Genomic DNA, 24,818 nt, shown 5'->3' on the forward strand with positions numbered 1-24,818 from the left:
CACTGAATGAAAAATACTCCCAAGTATAGTACATATAACTGAGAGAGGGATCATTTTACCACCCTGATCCTTACTTTTGTTTTATTTTGGACAGCGGTAAACCATAAACAAACACGCCCTGTCACCAAGAAACAAGATCCGAGGAAACCAGGAAAACCAACAAACTTTGCCAAGTGAGCTAGCTACAGGTATCTCCTGCTCATTGTGGTCAGCACGACCTGTTCGACACTCCCAGGATAACAAGCGGTAAAATAAGGATTCATCTGGAGATCTGAATGGGGCTGCGGCATTTGAAAAGCAGAACACTGATAACTTCCTTAAAGCATCACTGGGAAAAAAACCGTGTCGCGGCGCAGGCTCTCACGTCTTTGACGCGTACAGGGCTCCGCCCCCCCCCCCCCCACACACAAATGACACACACTGACATACACACACAATGACACTCACACACTGACACACACAAACAATGACACACACACAATGACACACACTGACACACACACACACACACACACACACACTTTAACGTCCTATGCAGGCCCGGGCTTCCTCTGACCAAGCTCTCGGGTCAGATAACTGGCTCCTCTGCGGATGCTGACCCCAGGGTCAGTCAGCAATCAGGCCTCAGCTCATCCCAAACGCCCCGCAGAGGTTTGTTTGCTGGGCTTAAATTCGAACCCGTGCCAGTCCCACAATCTCAAGAGCCTTCACACACACACACACACACACACACACACACACACGGACACACGGACACCGCCCCCACATCTCTCCCCGTGGAACCCGGATGCGGACGGACAGCCGGCGCGGGGCAGGGTCCGCCTTCTCCTGGCCCTGGCCGAGCGCGGGGCCCCGGGAGGCCTGGACGCACCCGGACGCCGCACAGACCCCCGCCCACGTCGGCCGCGGGTCCCCGCCCACGCGCAACACCGACCTAACTCCTCGCGCCCCGCCGCCCCGGTCGCCGCCGGCGTCGCCGCCGCTTCCATCTCTCGCGGGTCTCCAGGACGCCGCCGCCTGGGTGCTCGCTCTCCCGCCGCTGCGTGGCCGGCGTCAGGCCCAGGCCTCCCCTGCCCGGAGGGACCTGCGCCCGGTATCCGCCTCCCGGCCCCGGCGCTCCCCACCCGCGCGGCGACGAGCATGCGCAGTGGGGCGACCCTGCTCGGCGGGCACTGCCGGCGAGGGGCGGGAGAGGCCGAAGACCTGAGGACTGCAGGAGGCCGGGCTGGGTAACCCGAGAAAAGGGACATTTGGGAGATCAGCGAGGGTGGGAGCTTAGAGCTGGCCAACACCCGGGCTTATAGCTCCCTGGGGGTTTTTAAAGATGACCGCGAACTAAAATTTGGGACGCTGTCCACACCCGAGGCGTTAGCGTTCTGTAAGTCACCTTGGAGAATACGAAGGATGGGACTTGTCCCCTACCAATGTTGAGGTTCTGACTACTCTGGTTATTCGTCTCCCTATTTCTATAGTTAGAGGTACAGGATACACTGAAATAGAATTTAATTACGTCATATACAATTTCACTTTCAGGAAATTTCAATGTCCTTCCAAATATTTGACGTTGACCGTGGTGCTGAAAGAAAATTAAGGTAAAGACTACGTGTACTGGTGTAGTTTCAAATACTCCTAAGCACCATACATACATTATCTTTAATTCTGACGACAACGTGTGAGATAATTCTAATATTTACATTAATGTTAAAGACGAAGGGACTAAGACACACGGAGGTAAGTAACGCGTCTGAGAAGAGGAAGCTTGTACATGGCAGAAGTAGAATCCTTCAGCCTTCAGCGCTGGCACTCTTGACCAATATGCAAAACTGGCCTCTCAGATGGGTACCAATGATATTCGATGGATCAATGGATGAAGCAAGCTTTTGGTTTAAAAGGAAAATACTTACCTTAATTTTGAAGTTGCTTTAATTTTGTTTTTTCATTTCATAGTTCTTGGAAGTCAGTACACCAGACAACCCTTTTTATTTGTGCCTGTTTCATTTTAGAGGGGTTGATTTAGGAAAGAGTTTTTTTGGGGGGAAGGGGGTCTGATGAACATGATGTAACTACATGGCAATAGTGTTAAATATTTAAAATACTAAGATTAAAAAGGTATGCAGTTACATACTATCTACATCTTTCCCCCTGTGGCATCCTTTGTAGGCTTTCACTAGATAACTAGTGATAATGACAGTTTGCCAACCCAACTGTTGAATGCAATTCATTCACATACATACATATGCAAATCCCAAAAGAAGGTTTTATTGAAGCGTTTCTGACAAAGATGTAAGGGAGATTTTTTTTAAAAAAAAAAGAAGAAGAAATTTATTCTGGAACATAACTAGAGCAACGTTCCCTAACCTGTGTTGGGGTGAATCACCTGGCTAAAGATCAGCAGGAGAGAAGACAGTCATCAGACAGAAGTTATAGGACTAAGGTAATTGTCCATAAGCCACTCATTGTAATGAGAATACGTGAGACACCTCTGAGTGTTGAAAGGGCTCAAAAGTCATCGTCCTCTAATCTCAGCTTCAGGGAAAGCAGATCTGGCGATGCGGAAGGAAGAAAAACTTGACTTGTAGTACAGTCCTGGAATGTTTTGGAGAGGCTTGGGCTGAGGCAGGAGGCCAGGCCCAGTGACTTTACAGTGATGTGGAGATAGAGCAAGTGTAATGATGATCCTAAGATTCAAGAGAAATATGTTTTTCATCCATCTCTACTTGAGAACACATTTACTAGGACTTCTACTCCAGGTCTTACAAATTAGAAGCAGATATAAAGTACAGCTGTATCAAAATAGAGACATTATAAAGAATGTGAGAATTTGAACCCTGGAAATTCCTTTCTTTTCCTGACTTTAACTTCTTGGATCATATCTTAACTAATTCCTTCTTTGCAACTGCAGCACTTTATTCATATCTCTGTTATAACACTTCTCCACTTGTATTATAATTACCCCTCTTTCTGGGCTTTATACTGTACTGTATACTACTATGTGCAAGGCGCTGTGCTAGGCCTGTTGAGGAATTAATTGTGTTTGGCTTTGTCTCAACAGGCCTAGCACAGTGACTTGCACATACCAGTCACTCAATGAACAGTTGTTGAAACTTAGTGAGTATAGCCTCATCAATATATGAAAGAACATTTAGAAGTCTTTAATTTATTCAAGCACATTTTATGGAGCACCTTCCATATGTCAGGATCTATGCTAGATGCAGAGCCTATAATGGCAAATAATGTTGATATGCAAGACCATATCATGGAATTCATAGTATATAGCATGTGAGAGAACAGAACAAAACACAACACTAAATATGTCATTACAATTGCTGGTGATGACAATAACAAGGTACCACCAGGGAACCTACTTTAGATTGAGAAGGCAGGATAGTCTTATCCGATGACATTTAAGCTGACACATCAAGGTAAGAAGGAGTTGGCTGTGCATGTGTAGAGAGAAGAGCGTCTCCAGCAGTGAGTATAGCCTTTCCTCTTCTACAGATAGAGAAATGGTTCTGTTTTAGACACGTGTGGAACATCTAGGTAGAGTTGTCTATTATATAATAGTTAGATCTCTAACGTTTTCTTATGTGAAAAATAATTTCACCAACCTTACAAGTTGTGAAGGTTTAATAAGATAAAGTATATAACAAACCTGCACGATCTGTACACGGACTCCAGAACTTAAAGTATAACAAATAAATAAAGTATTAGCACATTGCCTGATCCACAGAATGCATCAAATAAAGTGAGCATATTAGCTAGAGATTTTTTTTTATTGCAGTACAGAGGCCAATTAAAACTAGCTTAAGCCAAAAGAGGAATTTAATGAGGATACTGAGATTGCTGGAACAGAGATGAGACTGAGCTCAGGACAACTGATTCTTATGCCTCTGAGACTCTTCTTTAGTGATCGTTCTTCTCTGTGAATCTACTTGTGTGTCTCTGCAGGTTTCCAGTACAGATCTCTGCTTCTCAGGCTCATGCTTCCTAAAAGCTCTCAATTTCTTTATCTTAGAGTTTGAGTGATCAGAAATATACTGTTCTCTTTTTTCAGTTTCAGTTTTAAAAATTCCGTAGGGAAGAGCTGTGATTGAGTCACCTTGGATCAGATTTCCACCCCTGGACTAGTCAAGCAAGTGTTGGACAAAGGCATATATTGTGGTAGTTACTGATACAACCGTGTAGGTGAAAGCGTGAAGAAGGAAAAGGTTTTCCAAAGGAACAGCTGAGCAGACCAAAGCATACGTATCCACTCTATTTGATTCCCCTCTATGTAAAATATTACTCATTTTGCATCCTAAGGCTGTTTTATCCTCCTCTGTTTTCAGTGGAAATAGAGACAAGCTTCTCACCATCTTTTAATTAATATCTGCCTTAATGAATCTTAATTCTGTTAATGAACCTTGGAAACATGCTGATCAGCACTGGTTGTCTTAAGAGGTTCTCTGTTGGAGTAATTGTTCCTGACAACCTTATTAAGAGTAACTTGGTTTTATTTAACTCTTTATGACAGACTTAGCAGATTGAAAAAAACTGAAAACCAAATGCCTGGGAAAGAGAAATGATGCAGATAGCAGAAGTTTAACTTCTTAAAAAACCTCTATAATATTCTCAATTAGAGTTTTTTAAAAAGATATTGCATCTATAAGACAGAAATAGACTGCCATTTAAAAAAAAAAAACAAGGAATAATCAGTAAACAGAAAGTAGAGCAAAAGGACCAAAAAAAGAGCAAATTGAAAAAAATAAAATTAAAAGATCCATCCAGCAGTTCCAATATCTTAATTCAGAAAGATAAAAGATTAAAGAGAGAAGAAAAAATCAAAGTAATAATATGACAGAATTTCTCAGAATTGAAGAACGTTTGTTTCCAGATTTGAAGAATTCACTGAATGCTCAATACAGCAAATGCAAACAGACATAAGTCAAGATATATCATTGAAAAAATTTTAGAACATTTGAGAATAATAGGAAGACTCTAAAACTTCCCCAGATTAAAAAAATGGGGGTGAAGGCAATCACATTCAATTGGAATCACATCTGACTACTCAAGTAGGAACATCATAAGCTAGAGGAAAGTGAGGCATTGCATTCCAACTTCTGAAGGAAAACACACCCAACTTAGTATTCTACACCTAACCAACCTATCAATCAAATGAAAGAGTAAAATAAATACATTTTAATATGCATAAAAGTTCAATGTGTACTTCCCATGTGCCCTGTCTTAGAAAGCTCTGGAGAAATGCTCCACCAAAATTAAAGAGTAAACTTGGAAAGAAGGAGATGTGGGATTCAGGAAACCAGGAATCCAACAAAGGAGCGAGGAACTCCCGAGAGGTTGCCAAGAGGGAGTTCCAGTATTGTAGTTTTGCAGCGGGCCTAGAGAGCAACCAGTCCAAACTGGGGCAGGAAGATAGACGGCACCAGGAAAAGCCGTCCCTAAGGACAAAAGAAACCGTGAAACTGATTGACAATCTGAAAAGTATGCAGAATTGGACAAAGAGACGTTATTTAGAGATGTAGGGAGGGTGAGGAAACTTAGCCACAGATGTGAAAAGCCAAGCAGATTAAAAAAACATAAGTATAGTATACCATTTTGCCTTGGTAGTGAATAATATAGGTAAAGGTATAAGAGCAAAAATGTGAGCATGGTGGAGAATGTACTATAACTCTTTGAAGATGTGAGTGGAGTGAGGAGAAATTATCTGTATAAAGGATGATATAAAACAGCTAAATTCTCAATAGTGAGAAAATAGTGTCTAAAATTGAAAAACTTAATAGTGCTATAAACATCTCATTTAGAAATATTAAGGCAAATACCAAATGGAATTACCAAAAGAGTCAAAATGGTTGCCTCTTGAAAAAGGAAATTGTAGGGAGATTTAAGGCAAGAATTTATTTCATATTATATTTCAGTTGATTATTTAAGCTAATGCATAATAAAAACAAGTGCTAAATTTACAAAAAGAAAAAATCATAGTCTCTGCCAATTACTAGTTTTTATTAAGACAAATATCTAACAAAGTCATCTATAATATTTATTGTTTTTTAAAGTCATACTTTTTCCTGCTATGTAGTTGTTTTCAAGCTCTTTGTATTTAATGCCAATCATTCCTAACACAGAGGACATAGCAATTTTAGATTCTAAATTTTTAATGACTGGGCAAGACTATGAAGAAAGTGAATTCCCTAAAAGTCTTTTGAAATTTCATGGTCATAATGAGAGAAACCTTTTGGTTAAAGATTACTGACCCACAAGAAATGGGTTTAAAATAATACTAATTTACCCAACTACTAATACATTTCTCTTTTAAAGTTTTTATATGTAAAAATTTATCACCAACTATAAATTATGTGTTTTCTTTTTCATTTGGGTTGGGATAGGGTAAATTTTTTTACATGATGTGGAAGTTTTTTTTTTTTTTTTTTTTTTTTTGAGATGGAGTTTCACTCTTGTTACCCAGGCTGGAGTGCAATGGCGCGATCTCGGCTCACCGCAACCTCTGCCTCCTGGGTTCGGGCAATTCTCCTGCCTCAGCCTCCTAAGTAGCTGGGATTACAGGCACGCACCACAGTGCCCAGCTAATTTTTTGTATTTTTAGTAGAGACGGGATTTCACCATGTTGACCAGGATGGTCTCGATCTTTGACCTCGTGATCCACCCGCCTCGGCCTCCCAAAGTGCTGGGATTACAGGAAAAGTTTTTTAAGATATTGAATGAAACACTAGTTGTTTCACTAACTGACCTAAGAAAATTTCCCTAGAAAAGTGTGACACTCTAGGGAAAAAGAAAATCCAAATTGAAAAACTAGTTAACAGAATTTACATTATGTTTTCACAGAATTTTGTGACAATATCCTTAAGTTTATAATCGTGATATGGAAAACTATGCATATAAGACATGTTATTGGAAAAATCCTCTTGACAATAAATAATCTGAAACATATTTCTGAACCATTCATAAAATTTACATTTATAAAACTTTGGACATTTCTGAAAAGCTTTTGAATTATCCACTATCCACTACCCAGAGGTGAAGCTATAATTTGAAACCTTGTCTATGTATACTTTTCGTTATTGTAATTATTATGACTCCAGTTGACCCCTGAACAATGTGGGTTGATCTGCATGGGTCCACTTACATGCAAAACTTTCTGAATAGATATATTGAAAAATTTTTTGGAGCTTTATGATAATTTGAGAAAACTCAGAGATGAACTGTGTAACCTAGAAATATTGAAAAATTAAGAAAAAGTTGTATCATTAATGCATAAAATATATGTAGATACTAGCCTATTTCATTATTTACTCCCATAAAAATATACACAGATTTATAAAAAGTTAACCAAAATTTACATGCACAAAAACTGTTCCTGTTTCAGGCACCTTTCACAGTCAAGAGAAATGTAAATATACATGAAGATGCAGTATTAAATCATAATTTCATAAAATTAGTTATAATACATATAGTAATAATAGTTCATTATAATTGTATACAATTTTACATTTCCTCAGCATCCTTTTTATTTTTTTAAGATGGGATTTCACCATATTGGTCTACCTGGTCTCAAACTCCTGACCTCAGGTAATCCACCCACCTCGGCCTCCCAAAGTGCTGTGATTACAGGTGTGAGCCACCGTGCCCAGCCTGCATCCATTTTAAATATAAGTTGAAGTTTATTACACCAGAAGGAGGGCTTAGTCACCCTTAACACATAGTTTCCAGTTCTCTGCCTTCTCATAGTTCCTCAATATGGTTGATCCAGCTGTCTGTCATATGCAATTGCCTCATAGTGACCACTTTCATATGGAACAGCTATTAATAGATACAATTTATCTGACTTACCCTCCTGACCCTCCCACACCAAAGGAACTGTTCACCTATGCTGCAGTGACCACCTCTAAGTCACAGCATGACTCCATGGAACGCTTACCTACTTGCTCCAAACTCAGTAATTAGAACTCCTCATGGAAAACCTGGTTGGGCAGTGTCTTGCACTCTGTTAAAGGCTTTGGCCCACAGGTCCCTCTTTCTCTTTTGCTCCCCACTCACTGCTTGAGTGAGAATTTCCTCAACAGCCCTCTCCTTCCCATTGACCTGGATCTGTAAGTAATACACTGCTTCTGTCATTTCACAGGGTTTGTTGAATTGCCTCCTCTGTGTCTTACCTGATTGATGCACCTGAAGCATAACTTCTTTTCTGTTCAGGACTTTCCTAGAGAGTGGCTATTTTGGTAGATATAAACTGGACACAAGTCACAAGAGCCATAGGGGTGTGTGCCAGTATAAAGTTTCCTGAGAGAGAGACATATGATGACAGGTAGGACACTTAAGCATAAGATCATCCACCAGAATAAAGAAATATCACATGAAAGATAGACTATAAGCATCCATAACCAAATTCCCTAGATCCTCAGGGCAGGGATAGAGTTGATAGCCACCCTCACAAAAGACCTCAAGACCAACATAGAAAGAAAAAGTATGGCCAGGCGCAGTTGCTCATACCTGTAATTCCAGCATTTTGGGAGGCCAAGGCAGGCATATCATGAGGCCAAGAGATCGAGACCATCCTGACCAACATGGTGAAACCCCGTCTCTATTTATGCTGCCCATAAGAGACTCACTTTGCCTTTAAGGACACACATTTACTGAAAGTGAAGTGATGGAAAAAGATATTTCATGCAAATGGAAACCAAAAAAAAAAAAAAAATGGAATAACTATACTTACAGCAGACAAAATAGACTTTAAGTCAAAAACTGTAAAACAGAGACAAATATGGTCATTACATAATGATAAAGGGGTCAGTTGATCAAAAGAATATAATAATTTTAAACACATATGCACCTGATATCAGAGCACCTAAATATGTAAAGTGCATATTAATAGATCCAAAGGGAGAGAGAGCAATATAATAATAGTGTAGGACATCAATACCCTACATTTCACAGTGGATAAGTAACCAGACAGAAATATAAGGAAATATTGTACTTGAACTATAACTTAGACCAAACGCACCTAACACACATATATAAAACATTCCTCCCAACGGCAGCAGAATACACATTTTTCTCAAGTGCAAATGAGATACTCTCCAGGATAGTGTCAGCCACAAACCAAGTCTTAACACATTCAAGAATTTGAAATCATATCAAGTATATTTTCTGACCACATTGGTATGAAACTAGAAATCAATAACCAAAGGAAAATTGGAAAATTCATAAATATGTAAAAATTAAACAACATGCTCCTGAACAACCAAAGGGTCAAAAAAATCAAAATAAAAAATTTAAAGTATCTGGAGACAAACAAAAATGGAAACACAGCTTACCAAGATTTATTGGACACACCAGAGGCAGTTCTAATAATGAGGTTTATAACAATAAATGCATAGATTAAGAAAAAGAAAGATCGCAAATAAACAACCTAACTTTGAACCTCAAGGAAACAGAAAAAGAACGAAGCCAGCCCAAATTCAGTAGAAGAAAGGAAACAGCAAAGATAAGAGCAAAAATAAATGAAATAGGGACTGAAGAAAACAACAGAAAAGATCAATGGAACTAAGAAATTAAAAATTAAAATGTAAAATAGAGCTACCACACGATGCTGCAGTCCCACTGTTGGGCATATATCCAGAAGACATGAAATCAGTGTATGCAGAAATAGCTGCACTGTCATGTTTCTTGCAGCATTATTCACAATAATAAGATGTGGCCATTGATAAATGGATAAAGAAAATGTGGCATATAATATGTATACGTGCACACAACGGAATTTAATTCAGCCTTAAAAAAGTATGAAATGCCATCATTTCTAACAATACGAATGAACCTAGAGGACACTTTGCTAAGTGAAATAAGCCAGGCACAGAAGACAAATACTGCATGCTCTTACTTACATTGGGATCTTAAGAAGTTTAACTCATAGATGCAGAGAGTAGAATGGTGGTTGCTAAGACCTAGGGGGTGGAAGAAATCGGGAGATATTGGTGAAAGAGTACAAACTCTCAGTTATGCAGCATGATGACTGCAGTGAATCATTCTGGAGTTTATACTAGAAATTTGCTGAGAGTAGATCTTAAATGTTCTCTCCACACACTCAGCAATAAAGACAACAGTGCGAGGTGAGGGGTATGTTCATTGGCTTAATGTCGGTCATCACTTTACAACGTATGCATGTAACAGAACATCATATTGTACACTATGAATATGTACAACTTTAATCAATTATGCCTCAATAAAGTTAGAAGTGGAAAGAAAGGAAAAACAGGCTTAGACAGGCTCAGAGACTTGCCTAAAATTCCACAGATGAAAACCAAATCCAATTGCAACTTTAGGACATATGCTATTACCCACTCTGTCTCATGACTTCTTGAGATCCTAAGCACCTAAGCTGACAGGTTGTGTAAGCCATTCACAGTTCTCACCATTGGTTAGTGGTGTGATTTAGTCATTATAACATTGTACATTTCTGTCTATCCATTCTCATATAGCTAATGAAAGATTCAGAAGATCAGCCTGAAATCAGGTGACTGAGCTTCACTGATGGGGGTTAATTCCAACGTAAATGTCACAACCAACATACTAAGCATTGTCTTCTGAAAATACTATTCTTTGAAGGACAATAAAAAAGTGACTTACGGCAAGTGCTGGAAAGCACACTTTTATTTTCTCACGTTACTTATTCCTTAAGATATTTAATGAGACTGGTAAAAGGCTTTAAAGCTTATATTATAATAAATCTCAAGTGTACTCCCAAAGGCTCAAAAGAAAAAGAGTGCTTTACAAAATTTGCTTCTTTCCATTCTAAGCATTATGTATTGGTTAGACATTAACTTGCAAGGAAATTATTTTACTTGTGTTGTCTTCAAATAAAACCATTATGCCAAGTATAAAAATCTGGGTTTTCTCTCAATGCTAAGAACTCATGATCCTCACATGTAAATTTAACTTGATAAGTCCTCTCTGTTTCAGGATTTTAACATCAAGGTCTAGTTTGCGATTTAATTTGACAGGCTGTACCTGTCACCTTTTGTATAGCTTACTTTCATCACAGTTCAAAAGGAGTGTGTGAAAGACTTACTTATAGTAAGTAGGTCACCTGAGACTCATGTTATGCATGAGGAATCCTGGAATTCCAGCTACCTGGGACACTTTTCATGATAATTCAAAGAGCTTGCTCACAATTTAATAACCTTGTTGACAACACCAATCACATTGGAAAAGAATAGTACCGTACTCATTTGGGAAATCTGCTTAAGAGATATAGATTCCCCATAGACTTGATCAGAGAAAATAAACACCAACATATATGTGCTTTTTGGTAAGAAAAAGAAGTGGCATGGAAGTTAGAAAGCTTCCGTTCAGGAAAAAGGAGAAGTTCCAGTTGGAGGATTGCATTCTAGCCCATACCCTCAGAAGATTTTAGAAGAAGAGGTCCTTAGAAAAAGGCATCATTTAAAAAACTGTCACCAACCCATTTTCTTTAAGGTCAGGCCAGTAGCCATTCACATTATGCTTCATCTATAGGATACTGTTCCTGATAATTTAGTTTTTTAGTGATAACAACACACAGTTTTCATCATCTGATTTTTCCCTCATAAGACAGGTAAGCATTTTGATCTGACTTTCTCAATAGACGGCATTCATTGTATAATAAATTAGATCAATGATTGATTACTTAATAACAGGCCATTGTATTAAGTCAGAGAAGTGAGAAATTGACCAAGGAACAATTCACTTTACGTATTATAAATGGGTCTTAATCCATCCTCTATTTAGGTCTTTGGGTTACATTACTTATGTCAAGAGACTATTTACCGTCAAACAAGTTTGACCTTATCTCCATTGGTGATCTTTCAAATGTGGCTCTTTAAGGAAACCAAAATACCTAGAATTACAGTGACTCATTCAGATTGAGAATTATTTAACATTTAATGTTCTAGGCATCATGCTTAGTGTTTTCTTATGCATTATTTTATTTAATCTTCACAATAGCCTACAGAAATAGATACCATGATCAACATTTTACAAGTGAACAAACTGAGGTTCAGAGAGGAAGTAAATTGTAAAGTTCAGTAGTCATAGGAACCAAACCAAGAATCCCAATTCCAATCTGATGGATTTTAACACTTCTGTTCATCCTACCACTTCTGCTGTATACTTTAGGCTTCTAGCATCACCCTTGTGAGTTAAAATATTAACTCATCTCCCCATTCCTCCAGGAAGCGTGATGTGAATTCCAGATTAGGAGGATTGTTTATATTTTTTGGTAATATGGCCAGAAATAAAGGGAAAGTGCAGGTACATTTTGCTAATATAAACAGCTCTACTATTCAGAACAAAACCAGGATGGTTCAATATACAAAATATGATTTTCAAAACCAATCAGTAAATATTCATTGATAATTGAGTAATGTGAATGAAAGAACAATAATATATGACTTATGTTCTCAATCAATTTGAGAAGACAAAATAGTCCAGGTAAAAAGAACAAGTAACAGTGGAAGGCTATGTATCCCAAGGGCAAAGCGGACTAAACAATGCTAGAGGGATTCAGAATAAGTAAAGATCTCTTTGAGCTAGGTTGGTAATGATTTTCAACAGGGCTGTATAAATGTAAGTCACAACTTGAGTAGTAGAGAAGGTATAGCAGTTCCAAGGACGGAGAAAGCAGTGAGACTGGAGGACAATGAGAATACGAATAGAGGCATTCATTGTTCAGTGAGCCTTGAAGGTAAGGTAGGACTTGGAGAGGGCTTTGCTGGACAGTCCAGAAAACGCTGGATGCAATCAGTGAGATTCTTAAGTTCAGACATCAGCTTCAGTGTTCAGGCAGAGTCCTTCCCTCCCCTCATTACACAGCGGTATTTAGAGGAGAGGCCTAACTTCCCTCAGAAGACCCCAGCACGTGATTCGCTGTTTCAACTGAGAAGCCCACTCTTACATTAGGCTTCAGTGCAGAGATTTATCAAATTTACCCCTTAGCTTTGTTCAGTCAATTCAGGATGAATCCTGCACATTCAGAGGATTTTTACAATTGCTCTCAGGATTCAAGCCCTCTCTTTTAGCACTTTATCTGAAGCTGAAAGAAGCAACCGTCACTGACTCCATGTCCAGCATGGAGGTGATCTGTGCTCTGATAGCGGAGGTCCCAGTTTGCCTGGGATAGTCCCAATGGGTTCTGTTGTGCTGAGTGTCCACCATTTGAACAATAAGTTATATAGCCACCCATGTCATAGTCCTAACTACCATCCAACATGGAAGCATGGGCTCAGAGAACCACTTTAGTCCCGTATCCCACAAAACAGACCTACATTTCTGCTACTGTTCACAGGGGCACAATGCTATAAGCCAAAAATCCCCACTTCTCCTAGGAGTATGGATTTGGGGAAGGCCTAAAATTATTGGAAACTCATCCTCTTTCTAAAATCATTTAAACAGCCACCTGACTGATGGTAACAACAAATTATCCAGATACTTTGGCTCTTAGCAGTGCATCATACTTTTCAAAAAGCACCACTAACATCTCAGTTAATCAGTGTTGAGTGCCTGGCATTGCCACCCAGTCAACCGTTTCTTCTTTACAATGCTCAGAAACAACTTGAGAGGCACATTAAGCAAATATCAGACATAAATGTTACCTTAAGCAAACAATGGGAGCAAAGAATATAGGATAGGTCAGAAGCAGCCTCCTGCTAGACAGCTGTTCCAAAAGCAAACACACCACAGTGTCCTGGCAGAGTATGCACTCAACAAATGTTAACGTCTCTTTTGCCCAGGCTCTAATTGAAAATTCTTTTGCCACTTAAATACATGTTTAATTTAAAGGGCTCCAAGTCAGGTTTCTCCCCTGCTCAGCTCAGAGACAAAACATCCTGGACAAACAGGCAGGAAATCCCCCTGAACATCTGTTTCTGGCTGGGGTGACAGTTCACATAGATCATTTAGAACTCAATTTAAAAGAGTAAAAATGTATTGTGCAACTGTTGTGTTTTGGATATGATATAGTACCTGACCAAGATAGAGTTCACCAACAAGGTTGCACTTCACCAGGACAAATAAGACAGGTGCATAAAGCAAAACAGAATCTAGCAGGTACCCTAAAAGGAATAGAATCAAACTACAATGGGAACACAAACGAAGGAAAGATTAGTTCTGACTTAGGGCGTAGTAAGGGCTTCATGGAAGTATAAGGTATTATTTATCATAATTATCATTATAACAACATTAACTGCTATTATAGAGGGCTTATGATTCAGTAACTATTCTAAATACTTTAAATGTATTTTACTCTAAATTAGTCTTATTAAGCTTGACCTTGAAGAAGGGTGTAATTGAGAGAAACAGAAATGGAGAAGAACGGGTATTCCAAGTGGCAAGAGAAGACCAATGAAACGCACGATGTTAGGCGGCATTCAGAAAATAGCAACTGCTGTCATCACTATTTGTCAGACTTTGGACTATGTAAGGAATTAAAGGAGACAAGGCTTGAAGCAGAAGTTGGTGCCTTAAATATCACAGTGAGAAATTTGAGATTTTTTTCAGTAGGCACTGAAGTTTCATCAAAGCAATGACACTTAACCACAGGTCTGTATCAAAATTCTTGGGTGGGGGTGGGGGGCTGAGGTTCTCAAAATACCTATGCCTTATTTCTGGAAACTGATTTAGGAAGCCTTATTTCCAGCCCAAGAATCTTCACTTTTTCAGAACTCCTTGGCAATTCCGATGAACATCCCTTGGAAAACCACTGAAAGGCTTCTCTTCTGGGAACTGTCATGATTAAATCTGAGTTTTAAGAAGACTTAAGCAGCCATGTGGAGGATGACTGGGTAGAGCACAGACAGATAGCAGGGCCTGAGTTAGTAAACACCTGCAACAGGAAATGAAATGTAAGGAGATTGATGGGGGGTGCCTGTGGGCATGTTCTGCAGAGGCAAATGAGTGTCAGGGTCAGAATCAGCAGGGTCTGTGCATTGGCCAGACGGAAAGAGGGAATAAGAGATGACTCTGATATTTAAGCCCATGCTGGGAGGATGCTACTGTTCCTGATTGAGATTGGAAAGAGAGAAAAAGGGTCATATTTCAGGGCAAAAATAATGAGTCTAGTTTTAAGCATACTAAATTTGAGATGGTAATAGGTGAGCTTAGGTAGAGTTGAATCAGAAATATACATTTAGATAATCAGAAATGTACATCTAGAATTTGGATGTCTTGATGCTTAATTGTGCCAATAGACTATGACCATACATATAGTCATGTTCTCTAGACTATGTCTTCAAAATATTCTGAATTGAGGTAGAGTATTTGGCTCATTCAAATCTTGTTTTGTTAATTTGAATAAATGATAATGTAAAAAAGATTCTCATAAATAATACTTTAGGAAGGGCCAGGCGATGGCTCATGCCTGTAATCCCAGCACTTGGGAGGCCAAGGCGGGCGGATCACCTGAAATCAAGAGTTTAAGGCCAGCCTGGCCAACGTGGTGAAACCTCATCTCTACCAAAAATATAAAACTTAGCTGGGCGTGATGGCACGCACCTGTAATCCCAGCTACTCAGGAGGCTGAGGCAGGAGAACCACTTGAACACAGGAGGTGGAGCCTACAATGAGCCAAGATCATGCTACTGCACTCCAGCCTGGGTGATAGAGCAAGACTCTGTCACCAAACAAACAAAAAATTAAAACAAAATTTTAGGAAGCCTTTTATTCAAGGGTAAGAGAAAGAAGAGGAGTGACAGCGGAGTCTGAGCAAACGCTGCAGGACAAGGAGCCACAAGAATGCTAAGGCTGCAAAGACACAGAAAAACAGTGTCAGCAAGAAAGGGTATTCTTCAGTGTCCAACGCTTCTGAATTGTTAAAAAGTGTAAGAGAATTAACTGGTTAAGTCTTTAGGTTGTAAAGGATAGAAGCTGACTCTCACTAGCTTAGACAGAAAGAAAAAAAGGAATTTAAGGCCAGTGCCTAAAGAAGGACTCTGGAAGAGCTCACAGAGAGTCAGCAGAGAAGATGAACAACCAAGGTTTGGGAAGGGTAGGAACCAGCGCAGGTCTGGGGGCCTCCTAGAAATCTATGACCCCTCTCCCAGGATGATGCAGCCATTAATACAACTCTGCTCCAGAAAATTCTCCACCTCTCCAGTCCATGCTCCAAATCCCAGGAGAGGGAAGTGACCAAGCTTGAGTGTGTGTCTCTCTTCTAACTATGGCCAGGGAGCAATGTCAGCAAAGCCAGGCATTCACTCCATTCAGGGGCTAGCACTAGACCCCAGGGAGAGGAGGTCACTGAAGGTTAGCCCTACTCCAAGAAGCAAGCTCTGCTAGAGTGTATAAAACTTGTAGGAGACAGTTTGCAAGGTACTGACACATGCAAGAGGGCAATGATGCATGACAATGCTGTTTCCAGTCCCGCGTCTGTGAAAGGAAAGAAGAAGAGGGTGGTGGCCTGAGAGTGGCAGACTTGAGGGCAGGGTTTTGGGGGCAGTGGAGACTTAACTACACTTGGAGACTGAGGCTGGATCCAGTGGAATAAAAAAATTACATACAAGAAATAAAGGAGGTAATTAATGGCAGAGAGACCTCGGTGATGACCAAATATTTCAGTCAACAACACAGTGAATAGAAGGGATCCTGAGGAACTTTGTAGAATTACCTGTATGTTCTATACAAGATAAGAAGAATGTCAAAAATCAGGGAGATTGGATAGTTTCTCTCTGTATATAGGGGTGTCATTGAAGTGGTCAGAAGAGCCTGAGATGCTTGCACAGGGAGAGACAGTGAAATCAAAGCAGAGATACACAAAAACTCTTTAGAGAGGAAAAACTGTCCTGTGGGCTTGCAAAAGTTGTCTATAACAGAAGTAAACACATTAACTTGACTAGGCAAAGAATACATACACTAAAAAGTGATTTTGTAAGTTGGGCATAGAAAAAGCAGGAAAAGTCACTGAAGCAAATGTTAGTAATTTCTATCACAGCACCGTCCAAGAGAGGCAGTGACTTGGCCAGTATTTCCAGTTCTGTGGGCCAGAAACTTTCTTACCCTGAAGTAGTTAAACAGTCAACTTTCTTAGCTTGTGCTTTGCATTCAGGACAACCTTCTTCCTGATTATGGTTAAGCTAAACTCTTAAGGAAGACTGTGCTTGTCAAATAGACCTTTACATTCTGGTCTCTATGCAGTAATTTCTTCTGAAGAAATAAATTAAATGGTTTCTGATTTTGATTGGACTTTCCATGGAACTTGGCACTGATCATAAGGACTCCAGAATTATGATAGTAATTTATTATTGAAAATTGATAAACTGCTGCCGTGGTTAGAGCAGACACTGCTGATCGCCTATCCCTTATCTGTGTTTAGTAACATACTGTCAACACTGGCCCATAAATGACCCTCTTTTATTGATTGATTGTATTACATTATTGAAAAATAAAAATAATAAAATTTAAAACTACAAATAAAAGATACACTGGTTTGTATTGACTCTTGTAAGTTTGATTAATGCGCAGAACTAACATCTGAGATAAGTGTTTCCTTCTATGGCTGGATAAAATTACAGTTCCTGGCCTGCATGGCTGTATTCAGGTCACGATGCTACCTTGGGAGGCCTGTGAGAGGTCATTAGTGGTCTCTTCCTGGCATATGTGCCCCTGACATCATTGTTTGTTCTCTAGCCACTGTAGAAAAAAGCTGATCTTTATATACTGCCCATTTGGATCAAAGAAAAATGTTGGTGAAACAAACACAACTTGCACAACTTTCATTCCCAGTAAAGAAATTCATTTTTCGGCTTGTTCACCAGCTTCTATACCGGGGGAAATTCACTGATTAGCTTTCAGAGCTGCAAAAACTAAAAATAAGTGATAGTAAGTGTTAACTATGTGCTGTGTAAGAACTCTGCATTTCTGTGCGTTATCTCATTGAAGCCACAATAACTGTCCAGCTTCTACTAAGAATAAGCTCCCAGTGCCTCAGCCGTGTCTCTGGCCTGTGTACTAAATCTTTTCAGTTTACTCAGCAACGACCTCTGTTTCCCACTGTACTCCTGATCTTTGTTGTTGTTCAGTGCAGCTCACAGATCCATTTATTCATGTTACGAACTAAGCTATACTTATGCAAGTATACAGTGATGTTCCCCGTCTAACACAGCCTGCTGAAATTTACAGGCTGACTGACGTTTCATTTCACGTGTACTCCAGGTAAAGTTGGTTAGGGATGACCATGAGCGGGCACTGGATCTTTCAGTTTTACTTCTTTTATCAGCACTCTGAATTATATAAACAATGAGCGTCATCAGCCCCATTTCTACCCAAATATCCTGGTAAACTTGAGTATAGTAGAGCTTCGTGGAGATCCACACATTTTTAATAATACTTTGAAGCATGTGTACCTTTTGCCCACACCTGCCTGTATCTTGCCTCATGCTCTGTGCACAGCAGTGCCATAACCTGGGGCGTAACCTTCTTGGCTATAATTACTTAATCCTTCCGTGTCCTCCTGGGCTGTAATTACTCCTACCAGTCAGAGCATTCTGACTCAGCCAGGTTCGGGCCAGAGCACAGGTGGGTAGCAACTGTCCTGACAACAGCCCACAAAGCCAGTACCCCCTCCAGGCTTGCCTCAAACTTTCTAGCAGAGAATCATTCATCTCACTCTTGTACCTCTTCCTGTTACTCTCATGCCCAGAGTAGGTCTACGTCCACACTTCCTTCTGTGGATCAGGAGCACTAGATTTGTAGTATCTGAACTATGTCAAGTACCTCAGCTTTTCTTTTCTACCTCCTGCCCATCAGAATAGCTACTTTCTTAGTGCTCTCTTACCACCCAAAGAGTACATCTTCTGTGAAAATCATCCCAGTAGTGTTTGTCTTGATTTTCTAGAAATTTCCTTAGAAAGAGATGTATTTAGTTTCCTTTTAAACATGGCTTATTATTACAGCATTATTATTAATAATGAAACAATGATGGTGATGTCTGCTCATCAGCAGGCCTTTAGTAATTTTCTGTGAATGCTATTTTTTGTCTTCTGGAGGAGTCTCCCTGATCAAATGAAAACAGGAAAGGAGTCAAATGTCACCATGATCTAGGTGACCAACTTGTCCCAATTTACCCAGGACTTCTCTGGTTTTAGCACTGAAAGTCCTTCATCCTGTGACACTCCTCTATCCAGAACAAACTGGAACAGCTGGGCATCCTACCACCTCTAAAGAAAAGACCACAATGAACTTAAGACAATACTAGAATTACCACTTTTATTAACTTAAAAGTCTTTTCTAAAGGAGATTTTTTCACTGTCTTATTATTATATATGTTATCTGTAATATATATTATATTTAATATCTATATCTCCAATATGATCAGAAAGTGAAATATGTATTATATAACAACTATAATAACACATTTATTGAATGCTTGCTACATTCTAGGCAATAAGTGAATGCAGCAACTCTGTACAAAGTCAGTGTTTTTAATTCTAATTTTCAGAAAAAGAAAATAAAATTCAGAATAGTTAGCAAGGTCCCACAGCTAGACTTAAACTCTGGTATGTTTGCTTCTCAAACTCATGCATTTAATTATTTATGGATTTAATATTTTATTATAGGTAAAAAGAGAAAGAGCTGCAACAGTCTGAGTAAAGCAAAGGTCTAGTTCCATTGCCATTTATCTGGACAAAAACAAACATCAAGCCACTGACAATTTATTCTATAATTACAACCAAGGTAATAATTTTGGTAAACTTAGGAGGATACTCCCTTCACACAAAGTCCAACCCTAAATCACATCATTTTAAGGGTAGAATACTAGAAGTGTCTATTAAGAAGACATGCCTGGTATCATCGTTATTCAATAACATCCTAGAAATTTTAGGCTCTAAAATAAAAATTTCCAAAAGGTTAAATAGATATTAGGTGTTAGTATAATTATTACTTGCAAATCATGATGGTCTATCCAGAAAAACTACAAAAATAAGATGAAAAACAGCTAGAACTAATAAGCTTTTACATAATATCCAGAATAATATGCTTCCAAAATTATTAGCCTCTGGAAATTTCTGGTTGGGTATTATAGGAGAATTTTGTTTTCTTTTTTTTCTCATGCAAATGACATGCTAGGGATTAGAGAGGGGCCAAAATAAACATCCTGAGATATTTATTACATATCTCAGTGGTTAATTACATCTGAGCTACTGAGCACTGGGCTCACTGGAAAAGAGGCATAAGTATTTAGGGCACCCAATCCTAGAAGGGTGGCTGGGGAGTTCCATTGTCTGAACTGGAGGTAGAATGGCCCTTTTGTGCTCAAGGGCCCCAGAAACAGGATATTGCTAGATCCAGAAGAGGCCCTAGGGAAAGAAAATGGTTGCAGCTTTGGGTATGAAAGATGGTAGATGCCGGACCCACCCTAATTCAGAGGTCCATAATTGGTCCAACACCCTGAAGGAGTTGCATGGGGTGAGATGATACACAGAGGAATTTAGAGAGATCATATCCTTTATCGACAAATTTGGGACAGTTCTTGAGACTGGAACAGGATCCTCTGAACAATTATGCCAGGTATAAACTGAAGCTATCCTGGGTCAACCAGCACACATGCTTACCCTTGTGAATGCACCTGCGGCCAGTGTCAGGAGCTGGGGCATGGCTTGCCTAGGCTGGCTGCTGCTCTGCAATGGTTGCTTCCTCTCATGGCTCCAGCTAACATTGCGGGATAGGATTGCTGGTGACCTTAGGAGTGTCCATTTCTATCTTCTGGAGGCATTGTTTGCTGATTCTTGGGTTGCTACAAGACTTAGAGACTGAGACTTGGGCTCCATATTGCAGGGAAAACCTGTACCACATATATATAGTTAAATAATGAGATATACTTATCTATATTTTTTAACTTTCATCTTAAGAACATATGTTATTTCTATAATAATAGTATACAACTTCCCCCAGGACACACCAGCCTGTGGGTACACACAAGGCCATCTTGTTGTGAATTCCCAAAGCTTCCTGGCTCATTTTCCCACATGCCATGAGCCCCTAGTCCCTGAGCCTCATCAGGAGGTGTCACATGTGCTTGACTCACTCCACAATCTGAGCTACTCCTAACTGCTCCCCTCATCAGCAGCCAGCATCTGTACTGTTGTCCTGCCAAGCACAGGATCCCCAGACTGCTGAGGCTGAACATTACTGGAAACTTGTAACTGTGAGAAACAGAGGTTTCTTATGGGGAACAGGTGTGGGAAAGAAAACTTACTTTTTAACTGTAGGCTCTGTTATACCTTTGGAAGTTTCATATCGTGCATTTGTAGCATTCTTTCAGGGATAGTAATAATTAAAAAGAAAAGAAAAGCAGTATGGGTAGTTGTATAGGAGCCAGCTATGTAGCTCCCTGGTTTTTATGTTATATTCTGATTGAAGAAAACAAACTAAGCAGGCCTGCCTGTGGATTAGTGTGTTCCAGAAACAGCCCTGCCATTTTACTTCTCAGTCCTTTCTCTGCTTAGAACCAAGGCAAGCATTCAGGGGCCAGGGCTTCAGAGTCAAATACCAGCCACGCCCCTGTAATTCCCACTTCCTTCTGATGGTTAAAGACTTTGTACCATGATGAGTCAAACTCACTCTGCCTGGAGTCTCAGCCTTAGCCCCTAAAAAAAAGACTCCAATAGGTTACTCCAGAAACTCAACACAGTACCAAGATGAATGAACCACCAACAGGGAACCCAACGAAGGGTTAACATAGGTCTAAGAGGTGAAAAGTTATTTAAAAAAAAGATAAATGCTCTGAAAAACACCAATTATAACTAACAATTATTCATAAAACCCTGTAAAGGGCTCTTGACTAAACTATTAATATGCGTAACCAAACTGCTCTTCTTCTGGGCAGGGCAGTTTAGCCAAGAGCATGTATTTATATAGTCAGTGTTATGCTTACAGAAGTGGCCCAGGGAAGACTTAGTTCTTTATTAAAAGAGGGACTTGTGGTCCCCATGAAACCTCTGCGAAGTTGGGTAGTATCAAGAGCCATGCACATTTATAAGAGTGCCTGACACACAGCAAATGCTTAACAAATGTTAGCTTTTTAAATTATTCTTGTAGTTGTTTCTATAAATTTCTATAAAAAGTGACTTAGAATGTCAAAAACTAAAATTGGTTTTTAAAACCTGGAGTTTAGTTATCTCAGGAGAGTAACGACAATATCTCAAGGCCATATGTCAGTTTTAGCAATAATTACTCTCTTCAGAATGGCAGGATCCGCTGCTTTTGGAAGATTCTCAAACACTATTCAAGAGGAACGATGATTTAGATAATATTATAGGCTTTGCTGTCACCTAGTGGAAAATTCGATTATTATAAACAATTCTCAATAATAAACTCATTGTGAGCTATCGAACCAAATGGTCATGGTTCAGTGATTGTGAGCTAACTTCCATTGGCTTGCATTCTATGCCAAACCTCTGGTGACAGTCCAACTCTCTGTGGATGCACTTGTTTCTGTTTTTGTTATTTTTAAATCTACGACAGCAAATCCTGTGTGAGCTGCCTCATCAGAAGTCAGCAGTTGCAGAGAACATTCTTGGAGACTGCCAGCTCTCCTGGTCACTGGAACATTGCCAGATTCTAAGAGCAAAGGGAAAAACAAACAAACAACATCAACAAAAAACAACCTAAAAAAACTACCTAATTGCAAGTCCCCTTTTAAAGTGTTTTCATATATTGTCCTACTTTATTCTCAGAAAAACCTGTGACATGGAGAGCATCTTTTCATTTTAAAGATGAGAAAATTGCTGCGCAGAAAGGATAACATAGTCAGGAAGTCAAGCAGAAAACAAGAAATCAAAGCTGTCTTTTGACTTCAAATTCAGAGCTCTACCTAAGTCAATACCCTGCCTACCAGGACTCTGCGGTTGGCTCATCAGAAATGTTAGGAAAGAAGCTAACCGTTTGGTTTCTTTTGAGAGTGGTCAAGACGGAAGACAAGGCCCTGGGGTTCACAGGCCACTGGGTGGGAAGACACATTATTTCCCTTCTTAGGGTTAGTCCCACCATCTACCCCTGATCTCCTGCCCTCTGGTTCCTCTGGGCTCTTACTAGTGTTAACTATCCACGTTTTCCAATTCTCTAACCTCCCCCTGTCCATGGGCAAATCCCTTCCAGCTCTAAAGACCAAAACCAAAACTCTGCCTTTATCTGTATTTCTCTCCCGTCCTTCCAAATAGGCTTATCAGAAGGCATATTCGTATCACATTTCACCCCCCACAATTACTTTTTTTTTTTTTTTTTGAGACAGTGTCTAGCTCTGTTACCCAGGCTGGAATGCAGTGGCATCATCACAGCTCACTACAACCTCCACCTCCCGAGCTCAAGAAATTTTCCCACCTCAGCCTTTCGAGTAGCTGGTACTACAGACATGCAGCATCACGCCTGGCTAAATTTTGTATTTTTAGTAGAGATGGGGTTTTGCCATGTTGCCCATGCTGGTCTCGAACTCCTGAGCTCAAAGCTATCTGCCTGCCTCTGTTCTATCTCCCAGGCTGGAGTACAGCAGCACGATCTCAGCTCACTGAAACCTCCACCTCCTGGATTCAAAGGATTCTCCTGCCTCAGCCTCCTTAGTAGCTAGGACTACAGGTGCCCACCACCACCCAGCTAATTTTTGTATTTTTAGTAGAGATGGGGTTTCACCATGTTGGCCAGGCTGGTTTCAAACTCTTGACCTCAAGTGATCTGCCTGCCTCAGCCTCCCAAAGTGCTAGGATTATAGGTGTGAGCCACCACAGTTGCCCACGTAATTACTCTTTAACGCACCCTAGTGTGGTTTCACCACCAATTCCACTCCTGAATTCCATTTCCCTCCCCCTGGAAGCCGCTCAGGTTACCAAGGACCATTCACTTGTCAAATCCAGGGGACTTTACAGTTGCCTGCTTTACTCCTTGGGACACTTCAGGCTATTGACCATGGTCTCCATACGAAATTTATCCTTCCACAGCTCCTGAGCCATGGCTCCCCTTGGTTCTCCCCCCATTCACTCGTAGGCTCCTTTATAGTTGCCACTCTTTTTCTCCAAGCTCCCTCCAGGAGAACTCTCAAGGGAGTAATATCACCCGATACCCAACTCCATGTCTTTGGCTTAGACCTCTTCCCTGAGCTCCCATCAAACTGGATCTCCTGAGACATATGGAATCTCAAAGACACTGCATCAAATTGTGCCCATCACCTTCACCCAAACTTGCTTCTCCACCTGCTGCCCAAGCCAGGTATCTAAAAGTTATCAACAGAAAAATGTAACAGTAAAAAAATTAGTGGAAAATCCCTGGGCTTAAAGGGAAAATAATTTTTTTATGCCATTTAGTTGGGGAGAGAGATTCACCTAAAGATTTTCAAATTTGTCTTATGTTTTTGTTTTGTAAAAGTTTCACATTTATAGAAAAGTTACTAAATTAGGACAATGAACTGTCTTATACCCTTCGCCGAGATTTGCCAATTGTTAATACTTTGCCACACTGGCTTTCTCTCTTTCCACCTATAACTATGTTATTGTGGTTGTTGCCATATTATTGTTGTTGCTCTTAAAAGGTAAATACCAGAGTATTTAGGGCCTAGTGAAAGGGCCTAGAAGTAATGCCACCCTAGTTACAATGAACACACCTAGCACCTAGATCTTGATGTCTATATATAATTCTCCTTTAAAAATAGTTGACTCCAAAATGCAACAGAAGCACATTCACTCCTAAATACTTTAGTATTTGTCTTTTAAAAACAGGGACATTGTTTTACAAGGAGCAATGATCATTCACAAAATTTGATAATGATACAATACAATGATGGAATATGCAAT

General features: G+C 39.9%; 1 protein-coding gene across 4 annotated transcripts in view; it reads right to left on the reverse strand.

Moving 5' to 3' along the window:
- SLC36A4 (solute carrier family 36 member 4) overlaps nucleotides 1–24,818 on the reverse strand; it is a 155,450-nt gene that overhangs the window by 49,368 nt on the left and 81,264 nt on the right. The window contains exon 1 of one of the 4 annotated variants that reach the window (XM_064365394.1): nucleotides 935–1,144. The exons of 1 other annotated variant lie outside the window; for it this stretch is intronic. In XM_064365394.1, coding sequence (XP_064221464.1) covers nucleotides 935–1,142 — 208 coding nt within the window. In that variant the 5' untranslated portion in view covers nucleotides 1,143–1,144. Of the gene's footprint in view, nucleotides 1–74; nucleotides 515–934; nucleotides 1,145–1,904; nucleotides 1,919–24,818 lie in introns of those variants that run through there. 2 more of the 4 variants (XM_064365398.1, XM_064365396.1) reach the window with 2 other exon arrangements.

Source organism: Aotus nancymaae, unplaced genomic scaffold, assembly GCF_030222135.1.
Source record: "Aotus nancymaae isolate 86718 unplaced genomic scaffold, 86718_ANA_hifiasm-v0.15.2.pri h1tg000059l, whole genome shotgun sequence".
Lineage (NCBI taxonomy): Eukaryota > Metazoa > Chordata > Mammalia > Primates > Aotidae > Aotus > Aotus nancymaae.